Source organism: Bos mutus, chromosome 8 (assembly GCF_027580195.1).
Source record: "Bos mutus isolate GX-2022 chromosome 8, NWIPB_WYAK_1.1, whole genome shotgun sequence".
In the NCBI taxonomy this organism is placed as follows: Eukaryota; Metazoa; Chordata; class Mammalia; order Artiodactyla; family Bovidae; genus Bos; species Bos mutus.
The window spans coordinates 52,164,821-52,187,653 of NC_091624.1; the positions used below are offsets into that span (position 1 = coordinate 52,164,821).

The 22,833-nt window shown below is 47.6% G+C and overlaps 2 protein-coding genes across 2 annotated transcripts; both read left to right on the forward strand.

The window, feature by feature from the left end:
- The first annotated feature begins 6,975 nt into the window (after window positions 1-6,975).
- On the forward strand, window positions 6,976-7,913 carry LOC138988975 (olfactory receptor 13J1-like). Its single transcript, XM_070376109.1, is given in 2 exon segments — window positions 6,976-7,405; window positions 7,408-7,913. Coding segments are annotated over 2 exon segments (936 nt in total).
- Window positions 7,914-18,063: 10,150 nt separating this feature from the next.
- On the forward strand, window positions 18,064-19,038 carry LOC138988841 (olfactory receptor 13C7-like). Its single transcript, XM_070374930.1, has one exon. It carries the CDS (start codon window positions 18,064-18,066, stop codon window positions 19,036-19,038), a length of 975 nt encoding a protein of 324 aa, XP_070231031.1.
- Window positions 19,039-22,833: the final 3,795 nt, after the last annotated feature.

Sequence of the window (22,833 nt, forward strand, 5' to 3'; positions counted from 1 at the left end):
GAATTTTTAAAGACCCAAATCTATCCTAATAGTGTATAAAGTCGATTTTAAAGAATATTAACAATGATAAAGGGCTTTCCTGGTGGCTCAGTGGTAAAGAACCTGCCTGCCAGTGGAGGGCACCTGCGTTCGATTCCTGGGTTGAGAAGATCCCCTGGAGAAGGAAATGGCAACCAACCCCAGTATACTTGCCATGGACAAGAATCCCATGGACAGAGGAGCCTGGCGAGCTACAGTCCATGGGATCACAAAAGAGCTGGACATAACTTAGTGACTAAACAACAACAGTGATAAACAGAATCATTTGAAAATGACAAAGGGATCAATTCATCAAGCACACATAACAATCCTACCAGTTCATGGATCTAATGGTAGAACTTCATAGTAAATGAAGCAAATACTGACAGAACAGAAAGAGAAATAGACAAATCTGTCATTGGAGCTGTAGATTTCATGACCTCTCCTTCAATAATTGAAAAAAAATAGAAAGTGAGGAAGGACAGAGAAGATTTGAACAACATTCTCCTCTAACTTGATATTTATAAAACACTTTATCCAGTAACAGCAGGATACACACTTTTTTTCAAAATGCATAGAAAACATTTATCATGAGGCGGGGCAGGCCACCAATATTTCTCATCCCCTCCAACTCTGACTCGCAGAGGATAAATTTATGGTCAGTGCAGCTGAGAAGTTAGGGGTTCCCTTTCTCCCCAGAGTCCCCTCTTGTAGGGTGGAGGCTCTACACCAGATGGAGCAGCAGAGGATACTTGGGCCCCAATCTCACTCACCCCAGCTTTCAGGGTGCTGGGAGAGACAAGCTAAAATGACAAGAGGCTACTACCTACTACTCTTCACCCAGCACCCAGAGCAGTGGCTCAGAGACTTCATCCAGGGGAAGAGGAAGTCTATAAGAAGGGAAAATTCCAAAGCTCTCCTTCAAAGGAACTGACTCCATCTGAAACAGAGTGAGTAGAAGTTAATCCTAAACATGCCCCAGGAAACAGTGTACAGTAATGCAAAGACAAATAACCCAATTTTAAAAAGGGCAAAGGATCTGAATAACTGTTTCACCAGAAAAGATATATAAATGGCCAATATTCATGTGAGAAATGCTCTACGTCACTTATCATAAAGGAAATGCAAACCACTATGAGATCACACCCACTAGGATGGTTATAACCAAAAAGGCAGATAATAACAAGTGTTCGTGAGGTTCTGGAGAAATTAGAACCCCAACAGATTGCTGATGGCATGTAAAATGGTACAGTCATTTTGGAAAACAGTCTGATAATTCCTCAGAAGATTAAGGAGAGTTATCATATGACCCAGCAATCCCACTCTTAGGTATGTACCCAAGGAAATGAAAACATATATCCATACAAAAACTTGTATTATATGAATGTTCATAGCGATAATATCCATAACAGTCAAAAAGTGGGAACTCAATGTCCTTCAACTGATGAATACATGAATGAAAACATCCATTGTCGTAGACAATACTGTATCCTCCAAATATTCACATGTTGTGATCCTAACCCTAATGTGATCATAGGAGGTGGGGCCTTTGGGAGATGATTAAGTCAAAAGGGTTAAGCCCTCATGAATGGGATTCAGTTCAGTTCAGCTCAGTCACTCAGTCGTGTCCGACTCTTTGCAACCCCATGAACTGCAGCACACCAGGCCTCCCTGTCCACCACCAACTCCTGGAGTCCACCCAAACCCATGTCCACTGAGTTGGTGATGCCATCCAACCATCTCATCCTCTGTCATCCCCTTCTCCTCCTGCCCCCAATCTTTCCCAGCATCAGGGTCTTTTCCAGTGAGTCAGCTCTTCGCATCAGGTGGCCAAAGTATTGGAGTTTCAGCTTCAACATCAGTCCTTTCAATGAACACCCAGGACTGATCTCTTTTAGGATAGACTGGTTGGATCTCCTTGCAGTTCAAGGGACCCTCAAGAGTCTTCTCCAACACCACAGTTCAAAAGCAACATGAATGGGATTAGTGCTTCTATAAAATAGACCCCAGAAATGTAAATTGATGCAGTCACTATGGAAAACAGTATGGGGGTTCCTCAAAAAACTAGAGTTGCCACATAATCCAACAATCCCACTCTGGGGCACATATCTAGACAAAACTATATATAATTTGAAAAGATTCCAATGTTCATTGCAGCATAATTTACAATAGCCAAGCCTCCACAACTATGAAAAATAAATTTCTGTTGCTTATAAGCTGCCCAATCTATGGTATTCTGTTCTAGCAGCCCACATAGAGGAAGATATATAAACACCATGGAATTTAATTGACAAATTAAGTACTGATCCATGCTATACAATATAGCTCAAACTTAAAAGCATTACGCTGTTAATATATGAAAGAATTAGTCACGAAGGGACACATATCATATAATTTCATTGATATAAAATGACCAGAATAGAATTATATATAGAGAAAGTAGATTAGTGGTGGCCTGGGCCAAGCTGAGCACCGAAGAATTGATGCTTTTGAACTGTGGTGTTGGAGAAGACTCTTGAGAGTCCCTTGGACTACAAGGAGATTCAACCAGTCCATTCAAAAGCAGATCAGTCCTGGGTGTTCTCTGGAAGGAATGATGCTAAAGCTGAAACTCCAGTACTTTGGCCACCTCATGCGAAGAGTTGATTCATTGGAAAAGACTCTGATGCTGGGAGGGATTGGGGGCAGGAGAAGGGGACGACAGAGGATGAGATGGCTGGATGGCATCACTGACTTGATGGACGTGAGTTTGAGTGAACTCCAGGGGTTGGTAATGGACAGGGAGGCCTGGCGTGCTGTGATTCATGGGGTCGCAGAGTCAGACACGACTGAGTGACTGAACTGAACTGAGGGCCAGAAGAAACTTGAGTGGAAATGCAGTGTGACTGTTAATGGGGACAGAGTTTCCCTTAAAGGTGAAACTGCCTATCAATTGTTCATTCAGTCACTCCAATGTCTTTAAATGTATTCACCAAGAGTGGCCTATACATTGACTTAATTCTGCATCCATCCATCCATTCATTTATTGATCCTGTACACGTTCATGGCCCACACTGAGGACTGACCTGTGAGGGTGGATTCCTGGCCCTGAGTCACCTCCTCCAACTTTTGTACACCAATTAAGATCTCTAAGTAGACTCTGTGTAATTGGGTCTTTGGGACATCATCCCTGAAGTACCCCAAAGTTTCTAAGCTGGGTGAATTTCCCCTTCTGCCTCTAAATTGCCTTGGGGATGGTGCGGTCGCCTGGTGCAGGGAGCTTTGAAAGGTCCCTGCTCCCCAGGAGGCTGTCAGCCAGCATGGGGCTGGGAGCTGCTCGGGCGGGCAGTCCCTGGTTGCTGACAATGAACCACGGGGCACCCTGCTCAGCCTTTAGCCCACCAGAATCTCCTAGTTCTACCAAACCTGACACACTGCAGAGAATGCGCTACATTCTAAGTGCTTGGTCTACTTCTCCCAAAGTCTAAGAGCTCCACTTAACTGTATCACATTGCCAACACTTCACTAAACTCTACGACAGCCTAGGTATGTCTCCTTAGCTTGGAAAGCTCCAGTAATGTGAAACTCCGGGTCCTGTCCACTGAGGTTCCCTGGATAGAGGAGGCTCAGACCTGCTTCTTGGACCTGTTTTCTCCTGATTACAGCCAGTGAAGGTTCCTGGTCTCAGAAACATCTTCCAGGAAACAAGGCACATGGATCTGGAAGAGGCTGAAGGTAAGTAAAAAAATGGTGACATGGGGCAGAGGAAAGGGCTGGGATCAGGAGCTCCAGGGAACTCCTGCAGCCCTGGTTTCTGTTCTAACTCACTGTGCTGCATTGGGCAAGCCCCTTCCTTCTTTAAGTTTCATTTCTCCCATACATAACAAGGGGTGGTCTTGCTGATCTGCAAGCCCCCTCCCAGTTCAGACAGGTGTCATCCAGACTAGGAACCGCTCGGATTGAGCAGCCAGCTGCTCACTTGAAATGTGTCTTAGCCTCAGGAAGTGGCAATGGGACAGGAAGAAGTTGGCTGTGGCCAGGCTGAGGGCTTCAGGTTGGCCTTCAGAATCTGAGTGAGGAGGGGAGTGGGAGACCTCCCTACGGGCTGGTGGGGCTAAGCAACAGGCTGGAAGCCAGTGAGAAAGCTGAGCACCATCCTCCAGGTGCACACACACAGCCATGATGCATACAGGACAGAGGGCTCAGGTGGGCTAGGAGAGGATAAAGGGAGGCTCCCCAGGGGAAGTGGCACTTGGACTGGTTTTCACATAGCGTTTGGCCAGAAGATACGCTGAAAGACACTGTGGGCTCTGCAAACGAAGCTCCCTGGCCCAGCTCTGGGAAGCAGAGTCCCATAGCCTGTAGCCACATCCCTCCTCCCAGCTCTTCTTGGCCCCCAGTCCAGGAGAGAAGGCTGAGCGGCTCAGATTCTCAGGTTCTCAGCACTCGGGCCGGAAGGCAGATTAAGCACTGAGCAGGTCTGCTCACCATGTCAGGGGTCTGAGCTTTCTTTGTGCTCATGGTTCATCCCAGGCAGAGATTGCTCCCCAACTGCAGGGCTGCTGCTTCTCCCGTGATATGTCAGGGCCCCTGCCTGGTCTCCATGCACCTCCTCTGTCCTGCCTGGTCCTCTGAAGCTCTGGCCACAGGTCCAAGGGCCTGCTTTACTGGTTGTGTGTGTGTGTATGTGTGTGTGTGTGCATGTATGTGTGTGAAAGAGAACAAGAGTGAGTGCCTGCTGCACATACACTCAAGCAAAGGACTGTACATGCACAGACATGAGCCTGATGTGGTGTGTATACTCACAGGTGAAGGTGTGCACCTGGCTGCCAGTCAAGTGTTTGTGCACACAGGCAGGCAGGTGTGTCTCTAGACACAGTCAAAGCGAGGCAAAACCTTCTATCTGAGATCCCAGGGCAAGGCCAGTGCTCTCTTTGCTGCAGAAAGGCCCCTCCGCCCCCGAGGTAGCACGCAAAGCTCAGGACCCCGCGTCTGTGCATGTGAGAGTATAGTCCACAGCGGCCCCAGTCTGGGCCTGACTGGGTGCTGGAGGCCCAGGGAGACCCACAGAGAGTCCACATCAGGAACGATTTTGTGACGCGTCGAGTGGCCTGACAGCAAAAAGAAAAGTGTGTCTAAGGGAGTAACCTTCCCGTCACTAGAGGCATGCCAACAGAAGCAGGATGAGGCTCAGCTAGGAACTGGAGAGGATTTTTATCAGGGAATGGTTGAGGCTTCCTGGCCTGGAGGCACATGTGTTCTCATTCCTTCCCCTAATGCGTAGCACCCTGTCTGGGGTGTGACAGGAACTCAATCCCTTCTCGATTCTGAAAGCAATAAACATGGTAGAACTGACAGAAGGAAACTGTCTCCGGCAAGGGTGGCATTGAGAGGACTGGTGCCCAGCCCAGACCAGGCTTGGACAGTGTGTCCCACGGGTTCCAAGAGCCCGAAACACGAGGGAAAGTTTAAGTCCTGCTCCTTAGCTGGTGAGAAGATTGGGAGTAGGGAGAAACACTTAGGAAAAAGATGTCCATCTAGGGTGATGAAAGAACAACTAATATTTGGGGTTTAACAGAAGCAAACATCTGCTGTGAGCTCAGTGTAGCTGTCATGCTGTTAGGAGAACAGGATTCTAGACTCATCTTGCCAAGAACCTGCTGTGCAGCCTCAGTTTCCCCACCTGCACAGTGGGAGCTCCAGTGGATTAATCTCTCAGAGCTTATTGCAATTTGATGCCTAGGAGTTCATGAAGCCCAAGAAGCCCTGGCAAAGGTTAAGAGAAAATAGGAGGCAGGCTGAAAGGCCCATCAAAGTTTCACTCAAAAACATATCATTAGTCAGTTCAGTTGCTCAGACGTGTCCAAATCTTTGTGAGCCCATGAACTGCAGCATGCTAGGCTTCCCTGTCCATCATCAATCCCAGTGCTTGCTCAAACTCGTGTCTCTTGAGTCAGTGGTGCCATCCAACCATCTCATCCTCTGTCTTCCCCTTCTCCTCCCGCCTTCAATCTTTCCCAGAATCAGGGTCTTTGCTAATTAGTCAGCTCTTTCCATCAGGTGGTCAAAGTATTGGAGGTTCAGATTCAGCATCAGTCCTTCCAATGAATATGGTGAAGATCAATTCTGAAGGTCAATCCGCAGTAGCTGATGAAGCAGGACCTATGGGCTCACAGGTGGACGAGCCCCTAATAGGCTCAGAGGCCAGGAGCCCCTCCAATACAAAGCACGTGTGCTTCATGCATGGAGACCAGAGCTGACTGCAGAGGCAAGTCAGAGTTTTGCAGGCTTGGAGATAAATGAGACAGGCATCTTCATCAGTGGGAAGTGTGATATAACTCAAGACTTCCTGAAAGCCAGGAGGACCCTCAGAGACCATCTAGCCCAGTGATTCTCAAAGTGTGGTCCCCTGACCAACAGAACAGCATCACTCAGACTGAATAAGATAGAAACTCTGTTTTCACCAACTTTCCAGGTGATTCTCATGTGATCTTTACAGGTGCTTCTAAGATTTGAGGACCTTCCATCCAGCCCAGTGTTCCCGAAACTGTGCTGCTAGAATACTTATTTGCAGGAGGTTAACGGGTGCTCTGTAAAAGGAGGATCTATGGTCAAATAAGTTTGGGAACTACCTACTCTCTGCATCACTTTCAGAAAGTCACCAATCACAGTGGTGTGTTAACGACTCTGAGAAGTTCCACAGTAAATTCTTTGCTTTTGATTAATCCAACGTTGTTTCAAAATGCTTTTTCAGATTGCCCACATTTCCATTAACACTCTCTTAGAGAAATTCTGACCCACCTCATTCCTCGTTTTCCACGTGGATCTATTGATAACTGGAAGAAGTATTGGGACTACCCAAAGTCTCAGAGAGAAAGTGTGTCAGGGATCGAAAAGCCCTAGCAATACGCTTCACCCCTAAACCCTGCACCCTCTTTCCCTGCCTCCTAGCCGTGCGTCCTTCCAGAGCTCTGTGATATGGAGCCAGTCAACAGCACAGAGGTGTCTGAGTTCTTCCTGAAAGGATTTTCAGGTTACCCTGCCCTGGAGCACCTGCTCTTCCCTCTGTGCTCAGCCGTGTACCTGGTGACCCTGCTGGGGAACACAGGCATCGTGGCGGTCAGCGTGCTGGATGCCCGCCTGCACACACCCATGTACTTCTTCCTGGGCAACCTCTCCATCCTGGACATCTGCTACACGTCCACTTTTGTGCCCCTGATGCTTGTCCACCTCCTGTCAGCCCAGAAGACCATCTCCTTTCTTGGCTGTGCACTCCAGATGTGTCTGGGTCTGTCTACAGGCTCCACAGAGTGTCTGCTGCTCGCCATCATGGCCTATGATCGCTACCTGGCCATCTGCCGGCCCCTTAGGTACCCCGTGCTGATGAGCCACCGGCTCTGCTGGTTGCTGGCGGAGCTGCCTGGGTCCTCTGTCTCTGCAAGTCAGTGACTGAGACAGTCATCGCCATGAGGCTGCCCTTCTGCGGCCACCGTGTGGTCAGTCACTTCACCTGTGAGATCCTGGCAGTCCTGAAGCTGGCCTGTGGTGACACGTCCATCAGTGAGGTCTTCCTGCTGGTGGGTGCCATCTTGCTGCTGCCCGTGCCCCTGGCCTTCATCTGCCTGTCCTACACACTTATCCTGGCCACCACCCTGAGGGTACCCTCAGCCGCCGGGCGCCGCAAAGCCTTCTCTACTTGCTCAGCACACCTGGCCGTGGTGATGCTCTTCTATGGCACCGTCATCTTCATGTACATGAGACCCAAGAGCAAGGAGGCTCGTATCTCTGACGAGGTCTTTACGGTCCTCTATGCTGTGGTCACACCCATGCTGAACCCCGTCATCTACAGCCTGAGGAACAAGGAGGTGAAGGAGGCTGCCAGGAAGGTGTGGGGCAGGATACAGACCTCCAGGTGAGGGAGGCCGGGGCTCCTGCAGGTTAGCAGCTCAGGTTTGCCTTCGCCTACAGAGAGGATGGGTAGGGCGCAGAGTTGGGGGTCTGGAATCTTCAACCCAGAAAGGCAGCACCACCTCCCACTGATCCTGCCACAGATCCGAGCTCACAATTCACCTTTGTTCCTTCCCCAGGCAGAGCTTTGGGCCAGCTCTCAGCATCAGTCCCCGCATCTTCACACCAGCCTCCCTGCTGGCCTCAAGATTTCAGTCTTGTTCCAGCCAATCTATCCTCCAAGGGTCATCCAGAGGGATATTTCAGAAAAGTCTATTTGATCATGTGTCTGTCTTGGCTGAAATCCCTGAATGGCTCCCAGAGCTCTCAGGATGAAATGAAAGGGCTTCGCTGGGTGCATTCCAGACCCCTGTAGCCTGGCCCTGCTGCTCATGACCAATCCCCTCCCCGCCCTGTGTCGCACAGACTCCCTCTTGTCAGCCCGCACACATCAATCCGGCCGAGCCTCGTGTGCCCGCAATGCCCGACTCTGTGCCCTTCTTGGTTCTTCCCACAAGGCAGCTCCCACCCGAAACACAGCTCCATGTGTAAAAGGACTATCTGATCCTCGAGGCTCTTCTTTTTATTTTTAAAATGAAATTCTCTAAGCTACACATGAGGTCCTTGTTGTTTTCCTATTTTACATAGAGTACTGTAAATCTGTTAATCCCCAACTCCTGATTTACCCCTCCCCACCTCAAGGCCCATCTTGAATGACACCTCCTCCAGGAAGCCTCCCCACTCTGCACCTCTCACTGTGCTCCTCCTGCTTTATTTCAGTGTTGCTCTAAGAGCCAGTAATACCGGATTTCACTCTGTCCCAAGGTCTGGCCCTGCCCAACCCCAAGCCCACACCGGTTTCTCAAATAAACAGAAAATACATCAATGTAGGGCAGAGCCTGGGGTCCTCCCCAAATCTGAGCAGAGCTGAGATGAAGTTCATAGATGACAGGCACAGTCTAGCGCCTGGGGAGCTGACGGCAGAGGCAGTGACGAGGCCCAGCCTCCACGATTTCCAGCCCAGCCCAGGCCCTGGTGCCGGAGCCAGCCGGCAAAGTCGATCAGGTCCCGAGAACGTGCACGGCGGGGCTAAGAAAGAAACTAAAGCAAGAGACTACAAAGATGGGGTCGAGAGGTTCAGACACGTCACCACGAAGGGACGCAATCTGACACCAACTTTATTCAACATCTCATATTTATACAGAAAAGCGTGAGAGAGACAAAACAGTTGACATTTTTTCTTGGTTGGCCTATACATCTTACAAACAGTCACAAGAAATCTTGAGAGCATGGGAATGGCTCCCTGTTATTATTTCTTACACCAGATAACATTTCTCTGTGCATGAGAAGTTTGCACAGAACTCCAGGTGCCTGCAGTAAATAAGCGCCTAAACTCTGGGGTGGCGGGACAGAGAGCTATGTTTGCAAGCAAACCCTCAAGGACTGAGGCAGCTCCCAGAGCTGTGTCCTTCAGACAAAGGACCCCGTTCTCACGGGCAGCTCCCCGCATCTCCCCCTTTCTTTTTATATAGGCACATACTTATGTTCCTTTAACCGCAGAGCATTTCCATAGATGGAAGCCTTTATGATCCATAGATCATCAATCAGTTTTTTAATTAAACAAGGTGCAAGAAATAAAACAGTTTTATTAGTGTATATGGGAATGGACTGACCCTCCCAGCCCACAGGTTGGAGAAGGGGAGGGTCAGGAAAATAAGCCCAGTAAGCATTTGAATATTCTTCAGAGTGTGCAGTGTTAATCTGATTTAAGATAATTAATAAGGTTATCAGGAAGCTTAAAGGCGATATCGGATCGCCCTGCACCACAACACGATTCTGTGCCTCTCGCATCAATGCCTGAAGTTGTTCCCGAGATGGTAATTCATCATGCTCTTGAATTGTCAATCTCTTCATCTGATTTGCTAGAGACTGTCTCCGCCGTGCGTACCAACCTTTCCGGCAGCCAGCGCGGCGCTTCGGCATCCTGTGGGAAAACACAAACATGCCCTCGTCCCCAGATTAGTACTGGATCTGGTCCATACCATTTTCCCACAAGTGGGTCTTTCCAAAAGACTTTAGGTTTTATTGTTTGTGCATCAAAGTTCCAAAATCGCTGTGCTGCTGAACGGCCACTTATATCCAATTGTAAAAAATTTAGAACAAATAAAGCATAGTTTAGAGAGTTGGAGGGGGTATTGGGATACAATTCCCCCTTCTTTAGTTTTTGCAATTGATGTTTGAGAGTTTGATGTTCCCGTTCAATAATTTCTTGACCTTGAGGATTATAAGGGATACCTGTTTTATGTGAGATAGACAATTGCGTACAAAATAATTGAAAATTTTTTCCAGTGTATCTTGGACCATTGTCTGTTTTTATGGTTTTAGGGGTTCCCATAACAGTAAAACATTTAATGCAATGAGCTATACAATGTTTGCTAGCTTCTCCGGATTGTAGAGAGGCATGTAAAAAGCCGGAGAAGGTGTCAATAGTAACATGAACAAATTTTTGTTTACCAAATTCAGGAATATGGGTAACATCCATTTGCCATATATCGTTTGGCAACAATCTTCGAGGATTAACTCCATAGTGGGGGACGCTAAAAAACTGAGGACATGTTTGACATTGTTTAACAATCTGTCTGGCAGCTTCTCAAGTAATGCCAAATTGAAGTCTTAAGCTATTGCTGTTTTGATGGTGTAAGCTGTGGGAAGTTTTTGCCATTTGTTCCAATGAAGGAAATATCATACGTGTAGCTTCATCAGCCAAAGCATTGCCTCGTGCTAAAGGTCTAGGAAGTCCAGAGTGAGCACGAATATGACCAAAATAGCATTTGTTAACTCTGGAGCAAATTAAATGTTGTATATCACGAAAAAGAGTTTGGATAGTAGAATTCAGGGTACCAATAAAAGGAACAGTCTCAATAGTGTTTAAGGCTCTTATGATATATTGACTGCCAGAATATAAATTAAATGGAGCAGAAATTTGTAATAAAGCCTGAAAAACGGCAAATAGTTCTACTTCTTGAGCAGACTTATAATTAGTATGCCAGGTGGTAGTATTGTCTTGTATAATCAAACTAGCTATTCCATTAGAAGAGCCATCAGTAAATACAGTTAGGGCGTTGGCAAGGGGCTGAGAAACAATGATTTTTGGGAAGAGAAATTGGTGATAATGAGCAAATTGCAAAATTTTATCTGAGGGATAATGATTATCAAGCCGTCCACTAAAACCAGCTAAGGCAATAATTTTTGTAATGCAGTGGCCAAAGTTATGCCTTGAACGTATGAAGGGCTGATATCAGCACAAATCCGTATATAGTCAGATAAGCCTCCCTTTTTCTTGTAAGGTCTCAGGGCAGCTTGACAAGCCGAATTGGCATTCTCATAAGCAAGCTGTTTAGTCAACACCATCCCCGCCTGCTCATTCCCTATCATTTTACCAATTGTCTCAAGCAGGTGGGCAACAAAATCCTGATATGGCTCATCCGGCCCCTGGCGAATTTTAGATAAATCTTCAGTCTTTTTATCAGAATTTGGAAGCTTTTTTTATGCTTGTAGAGCCGCAGCACTAATTTGAGGGTAGGCTCCAGGTAAATAATTAAGTTGACTATTAGTGTCTCGATATTTTTCCTCTTCCACCATCATTTCATAAGTGGTGTTCAGTCCCTGTCGCCGGTTGATATCGGCTGTGATCCCACATTGCTCAGCAAACTCAGATTTCCATAGGAAATAATCTCCTCCAGATAAACAAGCTCGAGCAACCTGTTTCCAATCATTAGGTGGCAGATTTTGATTTCTTAAAGCCTCTATAATAGCCTGAGTAAACGGCGCAGTCGGGCCATATTGTGCACAAGCCATTTTTAACTCTTTCAGTTGCTTAAAGGGCAGCGGCTCATAATACCTCTGTTGTTGAGTATTTTCAAACACTGGATAGATTTTTGAAAACCCGGGAATACGTTTTCTTTCTTCATTAGCTCGCTTAATTGCTTGTTGAAGAGGAGATAATAATATCTCACTTTTAATTTTTATGTTTTTACCGGGCAAAGAAGCAGGGATAGATATAAGCTCTCACGGTTCTACGAAAGGCGGAGGTGGATCGAGTCCAGCAAGAACCGAGGGAGGATATGCTGGAGGCGCAGGCTGGCTGGAGTGGGAGTCTCTCTGTGCATCCTTTTTTACTGCTATAACAATCTTCTGAATTAAATTTTCTAGCTGTTCTTCAGAAAGCCCTGAATGCTTTAATTCCCCTTTTTCCGGGGGGGATTCCATGTTAACCATCATCTCCCAAGGCATATCCTCTCTATGGTACTGAGCCGCTTGTTCATTTAACTCTTTCTGTTCATCAGAGCTTAACACATCATCACTCCCTCCAGCCTTATAAGCTGTTCCCTCAGGCACAGCATAAAGCGGCTCAGGTGGAGGGGCAGAAGGCTCTGTAACTTCGGGTCCTGTGGAATCTCTGAGAGCCGTTTGAATTTTATGTCCCTCATGTTCAGGATCCAGGCAGTCTCTTATGAGAGTCCACAAAGAAAAAGCATCCACAGGAACACGATTGGGACCATGTAAGGAATAATATGTCTGCAATTGTTTTCCTACCTTTTTCCAAGTTTCCAGACTAACTGTTTTTTCCTCTGGAAACCAAGGACAAACCTCTTCAATAAAAAGTAAAAACTTTTCTAGCTGTAACTTATTTACATGAATTCCCCTACCTTTTAACATAGTTTTCAACATATGTACAAATAACTGGCGGCTATTGCCTTGTCCCATGATTTATTACTCTCGACAATTACCCTCCCTGCCCTTTACTTTTAATTACTTAGGAATTCTTCTTTACTTACCTCAATCTTGGCGGGCAGCGGCCGTCGTCGCACTCTGATTCTCGAGTCCCTGTTCGGGCGCCACCTGCCGGAGCCAGCCGGCAAAGTCGATCAGGTCCTGAGAACGTGCACGGCGGGGCTAAGAAAGAAACTAAAGCAAGAGACTACAAAGATGGGGTCGAGAGGTTCAGACACGTCACCACGAAGGGACGCAGTCTGACACCAACTTTATTCAACATCTCATATTTATACAGAAAAGCGTGAGAGAGACAAAACAGTTGACATTTTTTCTTGGTTGGCCTATACATCTTACAAACAGTCACAAGAAATCTTGAGAGCATGGGAATGGCTCCCTGTTATTATTTCTTACACCAGATAACATTTCTCTGTGCATGAGAAGTTTGCACAAAACTCCAGGTGCCTGCAGTAAATAAGTGCCTAATCTCTGGGGTGGCGGGACAGAGAGCTATGTTTGCAAGCAAACCCTCAAAGACTGAGGCAGCTCCCAGAGCTGTGTCCTTCAGACAAAGGACCCCGTTCTCACGGGCAGCTCCCCGCACCCTGGGACGCTGGTCACCGGAGCAGCGGAGGGTCTGGCTTCCTCTGTCGCTTTAGCAGCAGCCGCTCCACTGCCTCCCTGCCGAGCGTCCAGGCTTCATGTGGCCTTGGGGAGACTCTGCTTCACCCGTCCTCAACCCACCTACTAAGACCCTGCCATTTCCACCTCTTCCTGGAGCTCGGCCTCTTCCCAGGTTTGAACACACAGAGGAAATGGACTCAGGCTTGAGAGCATCTCCATTCCCTGCCTCCTCTGGCCTCAGTGGTACCATCTTGTGTGATGGGAGAGCTCAGCTGCCGAGCAGCAGGCCAGCTCTCCTGCGCCCTGTAGGTAAGCACAGTGCTTGTCTGAGCCCTCAGGTACCCTCCAGTCTGTCTTCCTGCTTCCTCTGCTGGTCAGAACAGAGGCACAGAGGAGAGCAGCGCAGCCCGCAGCCCACAGCTGACCAAGCCCGGGCGAAGCTTCTGCAGAGATGTGCTGCTAGGCCTTTGATGCCATGACAGGAGTTTGGACTTTATGCTGTGGGGACGGGAGTTTACAATCACACTTCCTTTTAGCAGGGTCACTGATTAGACACCATACTTCACCCAGCAAACTGGCAAAGAACTTTTCTAACATATATCGCTAACTATAGTGCGGTGAAGCAGGTAATATCATACACAGCAGGTGAGGGTGTGAATAAATTTATATGAACTTCCTGCCAAGTAAGTTGTGGGTATCAGTCAAGAGACTTGAAAACTTCACACCCTTTGACCCAACACCTCTACTTTTATGAATTACTCAGAGAAAATTATTACAGGTACAAAGATTTGTCTATTTATCTATCTATATGTTATTAATCACAGAGGTATTTTTGGCAACAAAAAATTGTAAGACTCATAATGTTTAACTGGGGCAGAATGTGTAAATAAATTCTGGTGGAGCCCAATGATGGATTGTGACACAGCCATTGTAAATCTTATTTTTTGTAGAATAATTGATGAAGGGAAATGCTCACACTGTAATTAAAAAAAAAAAGGTAGAACAAGTAACTTTGTACTCAACATAATCTCAATTTTTTTAATGATACTTTCTTAAGGATATATGAATAAGTATGTATATAGAAATTCCTGGAAAATTAGGACAAAACATTAACTAACAAATGTTTCCTACAGGTGGTGGAGTTACAGATTAATATTGCTTTCTGAATTATTCTTTCCAGCCTTGTTCAATACTTCTAAAATGAACATGACTTAGAACTTAAAAGAAGTATTATTTTTGAGAAATGGAAGATCACGTGGCTCCAGATAGAGCACAGAGGGGAAGCGCCCGTGCCTGAGGGCAGGAAGTGAGGAAGCGGGGATGGGGCCTGACCCAGGTGGGCGGTCAGGCAGAGAGCGTGGAGCTGATGTCCTGGGGACATCGGGCTGATGGCAGAGATGGCTGAAGAAGGAGGAGACTGTGGTTTGATGCTTGAGCTTCTGGGGTTTTTGGATGGATATCGTATCACCCTGAGAGACGCCCTGAGAGATAAGGAAGAAAAGAGTAGGCTGGAGGTGGCGGGAGGGCTGGGGGAGCTTGTCTGTGGGCATCCATGGAGTGGCAAGATGGTCCCATTTCTTTGGGGTCACAAGCCTACAGCTTCATGGGCTATTCCTCATTTCCATGAATGTTCTGATCAGATGCTTAAATTGCAAGGAAACCCACCTGTCTCCTCATTTAGCTCTTCAGAGAGAGCAGTTGTTCTTGCATGGAAGAGATGGCACCCCTAAAACCCTCGTCCTTGTGATCACATCCTGTGTATGCACATGGGGGAAGGAGAAGGAGGGTGATCTCAAGGTAGGAAATTGGGATTTTAGCAGAAGGAAAGCACTGGATCTCAAACGGCAGCTCCTGTGTGGGGTGCTGGGGAGGTTGGGGGTAAATAGGACACAGCCCTGTGATTTCCGTGGCTCACAGTCTATTATGTGAGAGAGAATGACATGCACAACAAACCGTGCTAATGACTGTGTGAGCATCATGGTGTCAGAATGGTCAGTGCTGTGGAGACGTCTGAGAGGGCAGCCCCAGGGAGGAGGTGGGTGTGAGCTGAGCCTTGGAGGATGAGTACAGAGAAAAAGGTGCTCTAGCCTGAGGAAAGCAGAAGAGGGAGGGGACAGGAGCCGGTGGGGTTTGTCCACCAATGGGGAGTGTGGTCTGCTGAGGTGGGGAGGCATGCCCGAAGGCACAGGAGGTGAGGCGGGTTGAGGGGAGGCCAGAGCCTGATGACAAAGCCCTCCGATGTCCATGCCATTCCCACTTGGTCTCTCTGATGGAGACAAGTTGGGGAGAGAAATGCAGAGTTAGGTGGTTTCCTACCATTTACTTGCCTGGAAACAGCCCCACTCCTGTGTCCAGTGTCGGAATTGGAGGTTATCAGGACTCTTGGACATAGACAAAGGCCTTATACTTGAATCTGAAATGAAGCTGTGGACTTAATCCAGCCACATGAAGTCATAACCTAGGAGAGACCTGCCCTTTTAACTTCTGCTTTCCAGACCTCAAGTTTTACTCTGTCTTTACATTCCAGACTCAAAGAGAATCTAGATGTTTCTAAAGCCAAGTGAGAGGAGGGAATAGAATCAAGGTCACCAAGAGAAAGGGGATGTCTGCAAACACTGCGAGAGAAGAAGGCACATAAGCCTCTGCTGTGTCGCCAGCACTCAGTGCATAGTAGGTGCTCCATAATAATATCCTGGATGTGCGAATTAATAAGCCATCACACTCAGGCAGTTATTCACCTGTTTGCCAAACTTCAGCAAGAGAACCTTCAAATGTTTACATGGGTAAGATTTACGGTCAATGACTGACCCAGATTAATCACCTACCCCATATGATCCAGAAACTTCCTTCATAATATCACCCTGATTTAGGCTGGGGGAGGGAAAACCAGCACAAGCTCTGGGGAGAGAGGGAGTCCTGACAGATGCTGGAGGTCTTGTCTGGGAGGAGGAGAGCACAGATCCAGCAGGTGCCATGGTTGAAGGCACACTCTCTGACCTGAAGCCTTGCCGCTAGGTGATTTACCAGTACTTTTTTATGTGAGTCTCATCTGGACTACACAGAATCCCCACTTTTCAAAAGGAAATTGAGGCTCACAGGCCAAGTGACTTGGTCAATATTGAGAGCTATACTTAGTTATGAAGCTGTCATGCAGTGCTGGGTTTTTGAACTGACTATCTGTTGACTGACTGGCCTTGGAAGCATTCACAGTATGAGGTGCCTGGACGAAGTAGACAGAGTCTGCTCTCAGGTGTGACAGAGGAGACAGGTGTGCAGCACAAGAACGGGGAGGACGGCCAAGGGCTGTGGGAGGACGAAGGGAGCAGGCAACTGTGCAGGGGGCAGGTGGGAGACTAGGAGAGAGGAGCTGGGCTCTGAAGAGGACAAGAAGCATCCCCCTAGTGGGGAGGAGACAGAGGACAAGCCTTCAAAAGGGAACTTCTTGGGCAAAGGTATAGCTCTGGGGACAGACATGGTTTATTTAGGAAGAGTAAGCTCACTGGCTGATATGAATGATAGATGCAATTCTACAGGAAGAATGAGAGGGAGGGAACCATTGCTGAAAGACAGAGAGGACTCTAACGTTGTCACAGGACATTGGCCTCATGTCCATCAAGGAGTGAAGAGATGGAGGGAGGGATGATTTGATCTTCTGACAAGTTAAAGTTCACTATCAGCTCCTATTTATCCCTAAGAGCAGGGGGTCACCTGGGCCACAAGACAGCTCTCCATCTAACACTTGACACTTGGCTCCCTCCAGACACTGGCATTTCCCAAGGGGCTGAGACCAGCTCATAAGAGACATGGAGGCTCCTGGGCAAAGACTGTGGCCGCTTCCCACCCTCCCTTTATAGAGCGGGTCAGTGACCCAGGACACCTCTGCCAGACTAGAACCTGCATTTCCCTCCTCTGTAATATTATTGTTAATATCATTTATTCTAAAAAGCTATATGGAGGCCAAGAAGAGACTCAAATGGCTTTTATGACTAGAGTTAAATGTTGTGACCAGTGGCTCTATTGGGATAAGTATGTTCTTGTATATTCTTTTAAAAATCAATGCATGGTCTCTGATCTTAAGGAGAGACACGTGAATAAGGCTTGTACATCATATACAGTAGAAATGTTCAACCTTTATGCCCAAAGGAATGAGGTGACCATCATTCATCACCCACCTGCCTTCCCAAGCTCATCCCACTTAATTTGAGAAAGAGGAGCAGCACTTGTTATAATTGTGGCATCTTTTGTTCACTTAGTTTTCTTACTGCTATAGCCCAGCACCTAAACACCCTGCACAGGGTAGGCACTGTCAAATCCTCAGTAAGTGAATGAATCTGAAATCCTATGGGCATCATTCAGCCATATGAAGTCATAACCTAGAAAACGTGCTTCCTCTTAATAACCAAGAACACTGCAGATTCAAAGAGCTCAAGAAACAACAATTTATTCTCTCTTCTCCCCTAGGTCAGCCTGGGGAGAAGAGAGAAGAGCTTAGGAGATTAGAATGGACCCAATCTTCTGTAAGTTACACCAGAACGACAGAACTGAGGGGGCTTGCTTACAGACCTGACGTCCACTCTCTCATTATACTGATGGTGAACCTGAGTTCCAGAGGCGGGGCTGACCCTCCCCAGGTCACACATCCATGTTGCTTGGCTCCCAGGCCCATTGGTGCTTAACCAACACCTTCATGGTGCAGATGGGAAAAGAGGGAGAATGAGACGAATGGAGAGTGAGATGAAAGGGGCAAAGCAGACGGCCGAAACAGAGTTTGTCCTGGTGGGGCTACACGACCACTATGACCTAGAGATGGTCCTGTTTGTGCTCTGCCTGGGCATCCACTCTGCGAACGTGCTGGGGAACACCCTCCTCATCGGACTGAACATGCTGGACCCCCACCTGCACACCCCCATGTACTTCTTCCTCAGCAACCTCGCCCTCATGGACATCTCTGGCACATCCTTTTTCCTGCCTCTCATGCTGGTCAACTTCCTGGAAACCCAGAGCACCATCTCCTTCCCTGGCTGTGCCCTGCAGATGTACCTGACCCTGGCGCTGGGCACCACAGAGTGCGTGCTCTTGGCCATGATGGCGTGTGACCGGTTTGTGGCCATCTGCCAGCCTCTTCCCTACTCAGAGCTCATGAGCTGGCACACGTGCATGTGGATGGCGACCCTGAGCTGGGGGGAAGGCTTTGCCAACTCCCTTCTTCATTCCATTCTCACCTGGAGCCTCCCCTTCTGTGGCCACAATATCATCAACCACTTCTTCTGTGAAATCTTGTCAGTGCTGAAACTAGCCTGTGGGGACATCTGTCTCAATGCACTGCTATTAACGGTGTCTTCAGCTGTTGTGACACTGCCCCCACTGCTGCTCATCTTCCTGTCCTACGGGTTCATCCTCACTGCCCTCCTGCGGGTGCCCTCTGCTGCCGGCGGGCACAAAGCCTTCTCTACCTGCTCTGCCCACCTCACAGTGGTGGTGATTTACTATGGGACTATCTCCTTCATGTATTTCAAGCCCAAGACCAAGGACCTCTACTTGAATAAGCTTCTTGCATTTTTCTACGGGGTCGTGACCCCATCGCTGAACCCCATCATCTACAGCCTAAGGAATGCAGAGGTGAAAGCTGCTGCCGTAGCTCTGCTGAGCGGAGATCTCCTCTCCAGGAAGATGGCCCGCTTTCCTGTTGTTCTCTAAGTCCATCAGGCAGGTGTGTGTGTGCTGAGTCACTTTAGTCCTGTCCAAATCTTTGGGAACCTATGGACTCTAGTCTTCCAGGCTTCTTTGTCCATGGTATTCTCCAGGCAAGAATACTCGAGTGGGTTGCCATGTCCTCTTCCAGGGGATCTTCCTGACCCAGGTATCAAACCAAGGTCTCTTATGTCTCCTGTATTGGCAGGGGGATTCTTTACCACTAGCGCCACCTGGGGAACTAGTTATACTGTGGCGTGACTTCAAAATTGCAGAGGCTTAAAAATACAAAGGTTCTTTTTCTTTTTTTTTATTTTTTTTTTTTTTCCTCTCTTAATTTAATTTTATTTTATTTTATTTTTAATTTTATTTTATGTTTAAACTTTACAATATTGTATTAGTTTTGCCAATTATCGAAATGAATCCTCCACAGGTATACCTGTGTTCCCCATCCTGAACCCTCCTCCCTCCTCCCTCCCCATACTCTCCCTCTGGGTCATCCCAGTGCACTTGCTCACTCTCCAAGTCCATCAGATTTTGGACGGGGGATCAACTTCATCTTTTTCATCCTGTAGGCCTCAAGATGATAAAGCATCTGCCTTATGCACACTACTGGTCAAATGGCAAAAGAAGAAGAGAAGATGACAAAGCCTGTGTGGATTCTTTCAGCTCCCACTCAGAAATGACCTCCTGCTTCCACTTCTACCTCCTTGGCCAATCATTCAAGGCACAGGCCAGAGCAGACACCAAGGGTTGGAGATGCACACCTACCCCACTTCTTGAAGGACGGGTAAGACTAAGGAATGCTGAAGAGCCTGGTGACAATGCCACTACCCTACCATCAACCCAGGAGCTACTAGAGAGTTCTAGAGCTTCCATTCTCTGGCCAGCTGTGCCTCACTGGCTGCTTCCAGGTTAATCACCCCAGGGAGCCCTGGTTAGCTGGCTTGTGTGACTCTGGACTGGAGTATCCAGCTAGGTTTCCACCGGCCCTCCAAGAGCTTACTCTGCTCTCAGATTCTGGGTTCAGGTTGAGCACGAGAGAATCTGGAAGAGATGGAAAGGCAGAGGCAAGGCCGCGCTGAGGTGGTGGAGCCCTCACTTGCTGTCAGTGTAGCCCCTCGGGCTCCTGCCAGGCCACCTGCAGCTGCTGTGAGGCCCGAGCGAAGGGAGCTCCAATCAGAGAGTGCCAGGTCTTCCTGTGGGTCACCAGTGTCACTGAACCCAAGACAATGAGGGCCTGACATGGGTTCCACCATGTCCTCTTGAGCGCTGGTCTGTCCCCACCTGCCCCATACCCACCGGAGCACAGCTTCAGACGCGACACCAAGCGCAGAGGCCGAGCGTGGCACAGGCTTCTCCTGCAGCTCCCACAAATGACAGCGCTGTTCTCCACAACAAAGCCTTAATCACTCACTGGTCCTGCCTCTTTGGCCAGATCCTGGCTCATTCACCACCCAAGAACCTATGGTGCCTCCCCCTTACCACAGAAGGAAGACCACATTCTTCAGCTGAGTCCTTGGGCCCCCAGAAAACAGCCCCCGCTTTGTGAGCCTGATGTTCTACCCACGCTGCACACCACCAACCCCTCTCCACATTGTCAGTACTCCCCACATCTCTGTATGTTGTTCATGCTGTTCCCTGGGGAGATCTGGAACTTTTTTTCAAGCCACCTTAGACACCATCACTTGAACACAGCCTTTCCTAGCTTTTTTTTTTTTTTCTAATTTTATTTTGTTTTTAAACTTTACATAATTGTATTAGTTTTGCCAAATATCAAAATGAATCCTACAGGTATACATGTGTTCCCCATCCCGAACCATCCTCCCTCCTCCCTCCCCATACCATCCCCTCTGGGCCGTCCCAGTGCACCAGCCCCAAGCATCCAGCATCGCTGAACCTGGACTGGCAACTCGTTTCCTACATGATATTTTACATGTTTCAATGCCATTCTCCCAAATCTTCCCACCCTCTCCCTCTCCCACAGAGTCCATAAGACTGTTCTATACATTAGTGTCTCTTTTGCTGTCTCGCATACCCGGGTTATTGTTACCATCTTTCTAAATTCCATATATATGCGTTAGTATACTGTATTTATGTTTTTCCTTCTGGCTTACTTCACTCTGTATAATAGGCTCCAGTTTCATCCACCTCATTAGAACTGATTCAAATGTATTCTTTTTAATGGCTGAGTAATACTCCATTGTGTATATGTACCACAGCTTTCTTATCCATTCATCTGCTGATGGACATCTAGGTTGCTTCCATGTCTTGGCTATTATATCCTAGCTTTTTAAAGGGGCTCTCTCCTTTGTGTCCCACCACACTTTGTTGGCACAGTTTGTTTGCTATGTAAACCTTTCTGACTGATGTTGAGGCTGAAACTCCAATACTTTGGCCACCTGATGCAAAGAACTGACATTTGAAAAGACCCTGATGCTGGGAAAGATTGAAGGTGGGAGAAGAAGGGGACGACAGAGGATGAGATGGTTGGATGGCATCACCAACTCAATGGGCATGAGTTTGAGTAAACTCCGGGAGTTGGTGATGGACAGGGAGGCCTGGCATGCTGCAGTCCATGGGGTCACAAACAGTCGGACACAACTGAGCGACTGAACTGAACTGAAGCCCTTCTGCTTTGTGTCCACAATGTTTCATAACAATGTGGGTGCCTCGAAGGCAGGACTCTTTAGGGGCTTGTCTCTGCAGCTCCACAGAGCTTTCCCAACAGAAGGTTATTGAACTGTCACTCAAATACGCAGATGACACCACCCTATTGGCAGAAATTGAAGAGGAACTAAAGAGCCTCTTGATGAAGTTGAAAGAGGAGAGCAAAAAAGCTGGTTTAAAACTCAACATTCAAAAAACAAAGATCATGGCATCCAGTCCAATCACTTCATGGCAAACAGATGAGGAAACAATGGAATCAGTGACAGACTATTTTCTTGGGCTCCAAAAATCACTGTATATGCTGACCACAGCCATGAAATTCAAAGACACTTGGCGACTTGGAAGAAAAACTATGACAAACCTAGACAGCATATTACAAAGCAGACACATTACTTTGCCGACAAAGGTTTGTCTAGTCAAAGCTGTGGTTTTTCCAGTAGTCGTGTATGGATGTGAAAGTTGTGCCATAAAGAAAGCTGAGCACCAAAGAATTGATGCTTTTGAACTGTGGTGTTGGAGAAGACTCTTGAGAGTCCCTTGGACAGCAAGGAGATCAAACCAATCAATCCTAAAGGCAATCAATCCTGAATATTCATTGGAAGGACTGATGCTGAACCTGAAGCTCCAATATTTTAGCCACCTGATGCCAAGAACTGACTCATTGGGAAAGATGCTGATGCTGGGAAAGGTTGGAGGCAGGAGGAGAAGGGGAAGACAGAGGATGAGATGGTTGGATGGCATCACCAATGAATGGACATGAGTTTGAGTGAACTCCAGGAGTTGGTGATGGACAGGGAGGCCTGGCATGCTGTGATTCATGGGGTCGCAAAGAGTCAGACATGACTGAGCGACTGAACTGAACTGAGGGCCAGAAGAGACTTGAGTGGAAATGGAGTGTGGCTGTTAATGGGGACAGAGTTTCCCTTAAAGGTGAAACTGCCTATCAATTGTTCATTCAGTCACCCCAATGTCTTTAAATGTATTCACCAAGAGTGGCCTATACATTGACTTAATTGTGCATCCATCCATCCATTCATTTATTGATCCTGTACACGTTCATGGCCCACACTGAGGACTGACCTGTGAGGGTGGATTCCTGGCCCTGAGCCACCTCCTCCAACTTTTCTACAC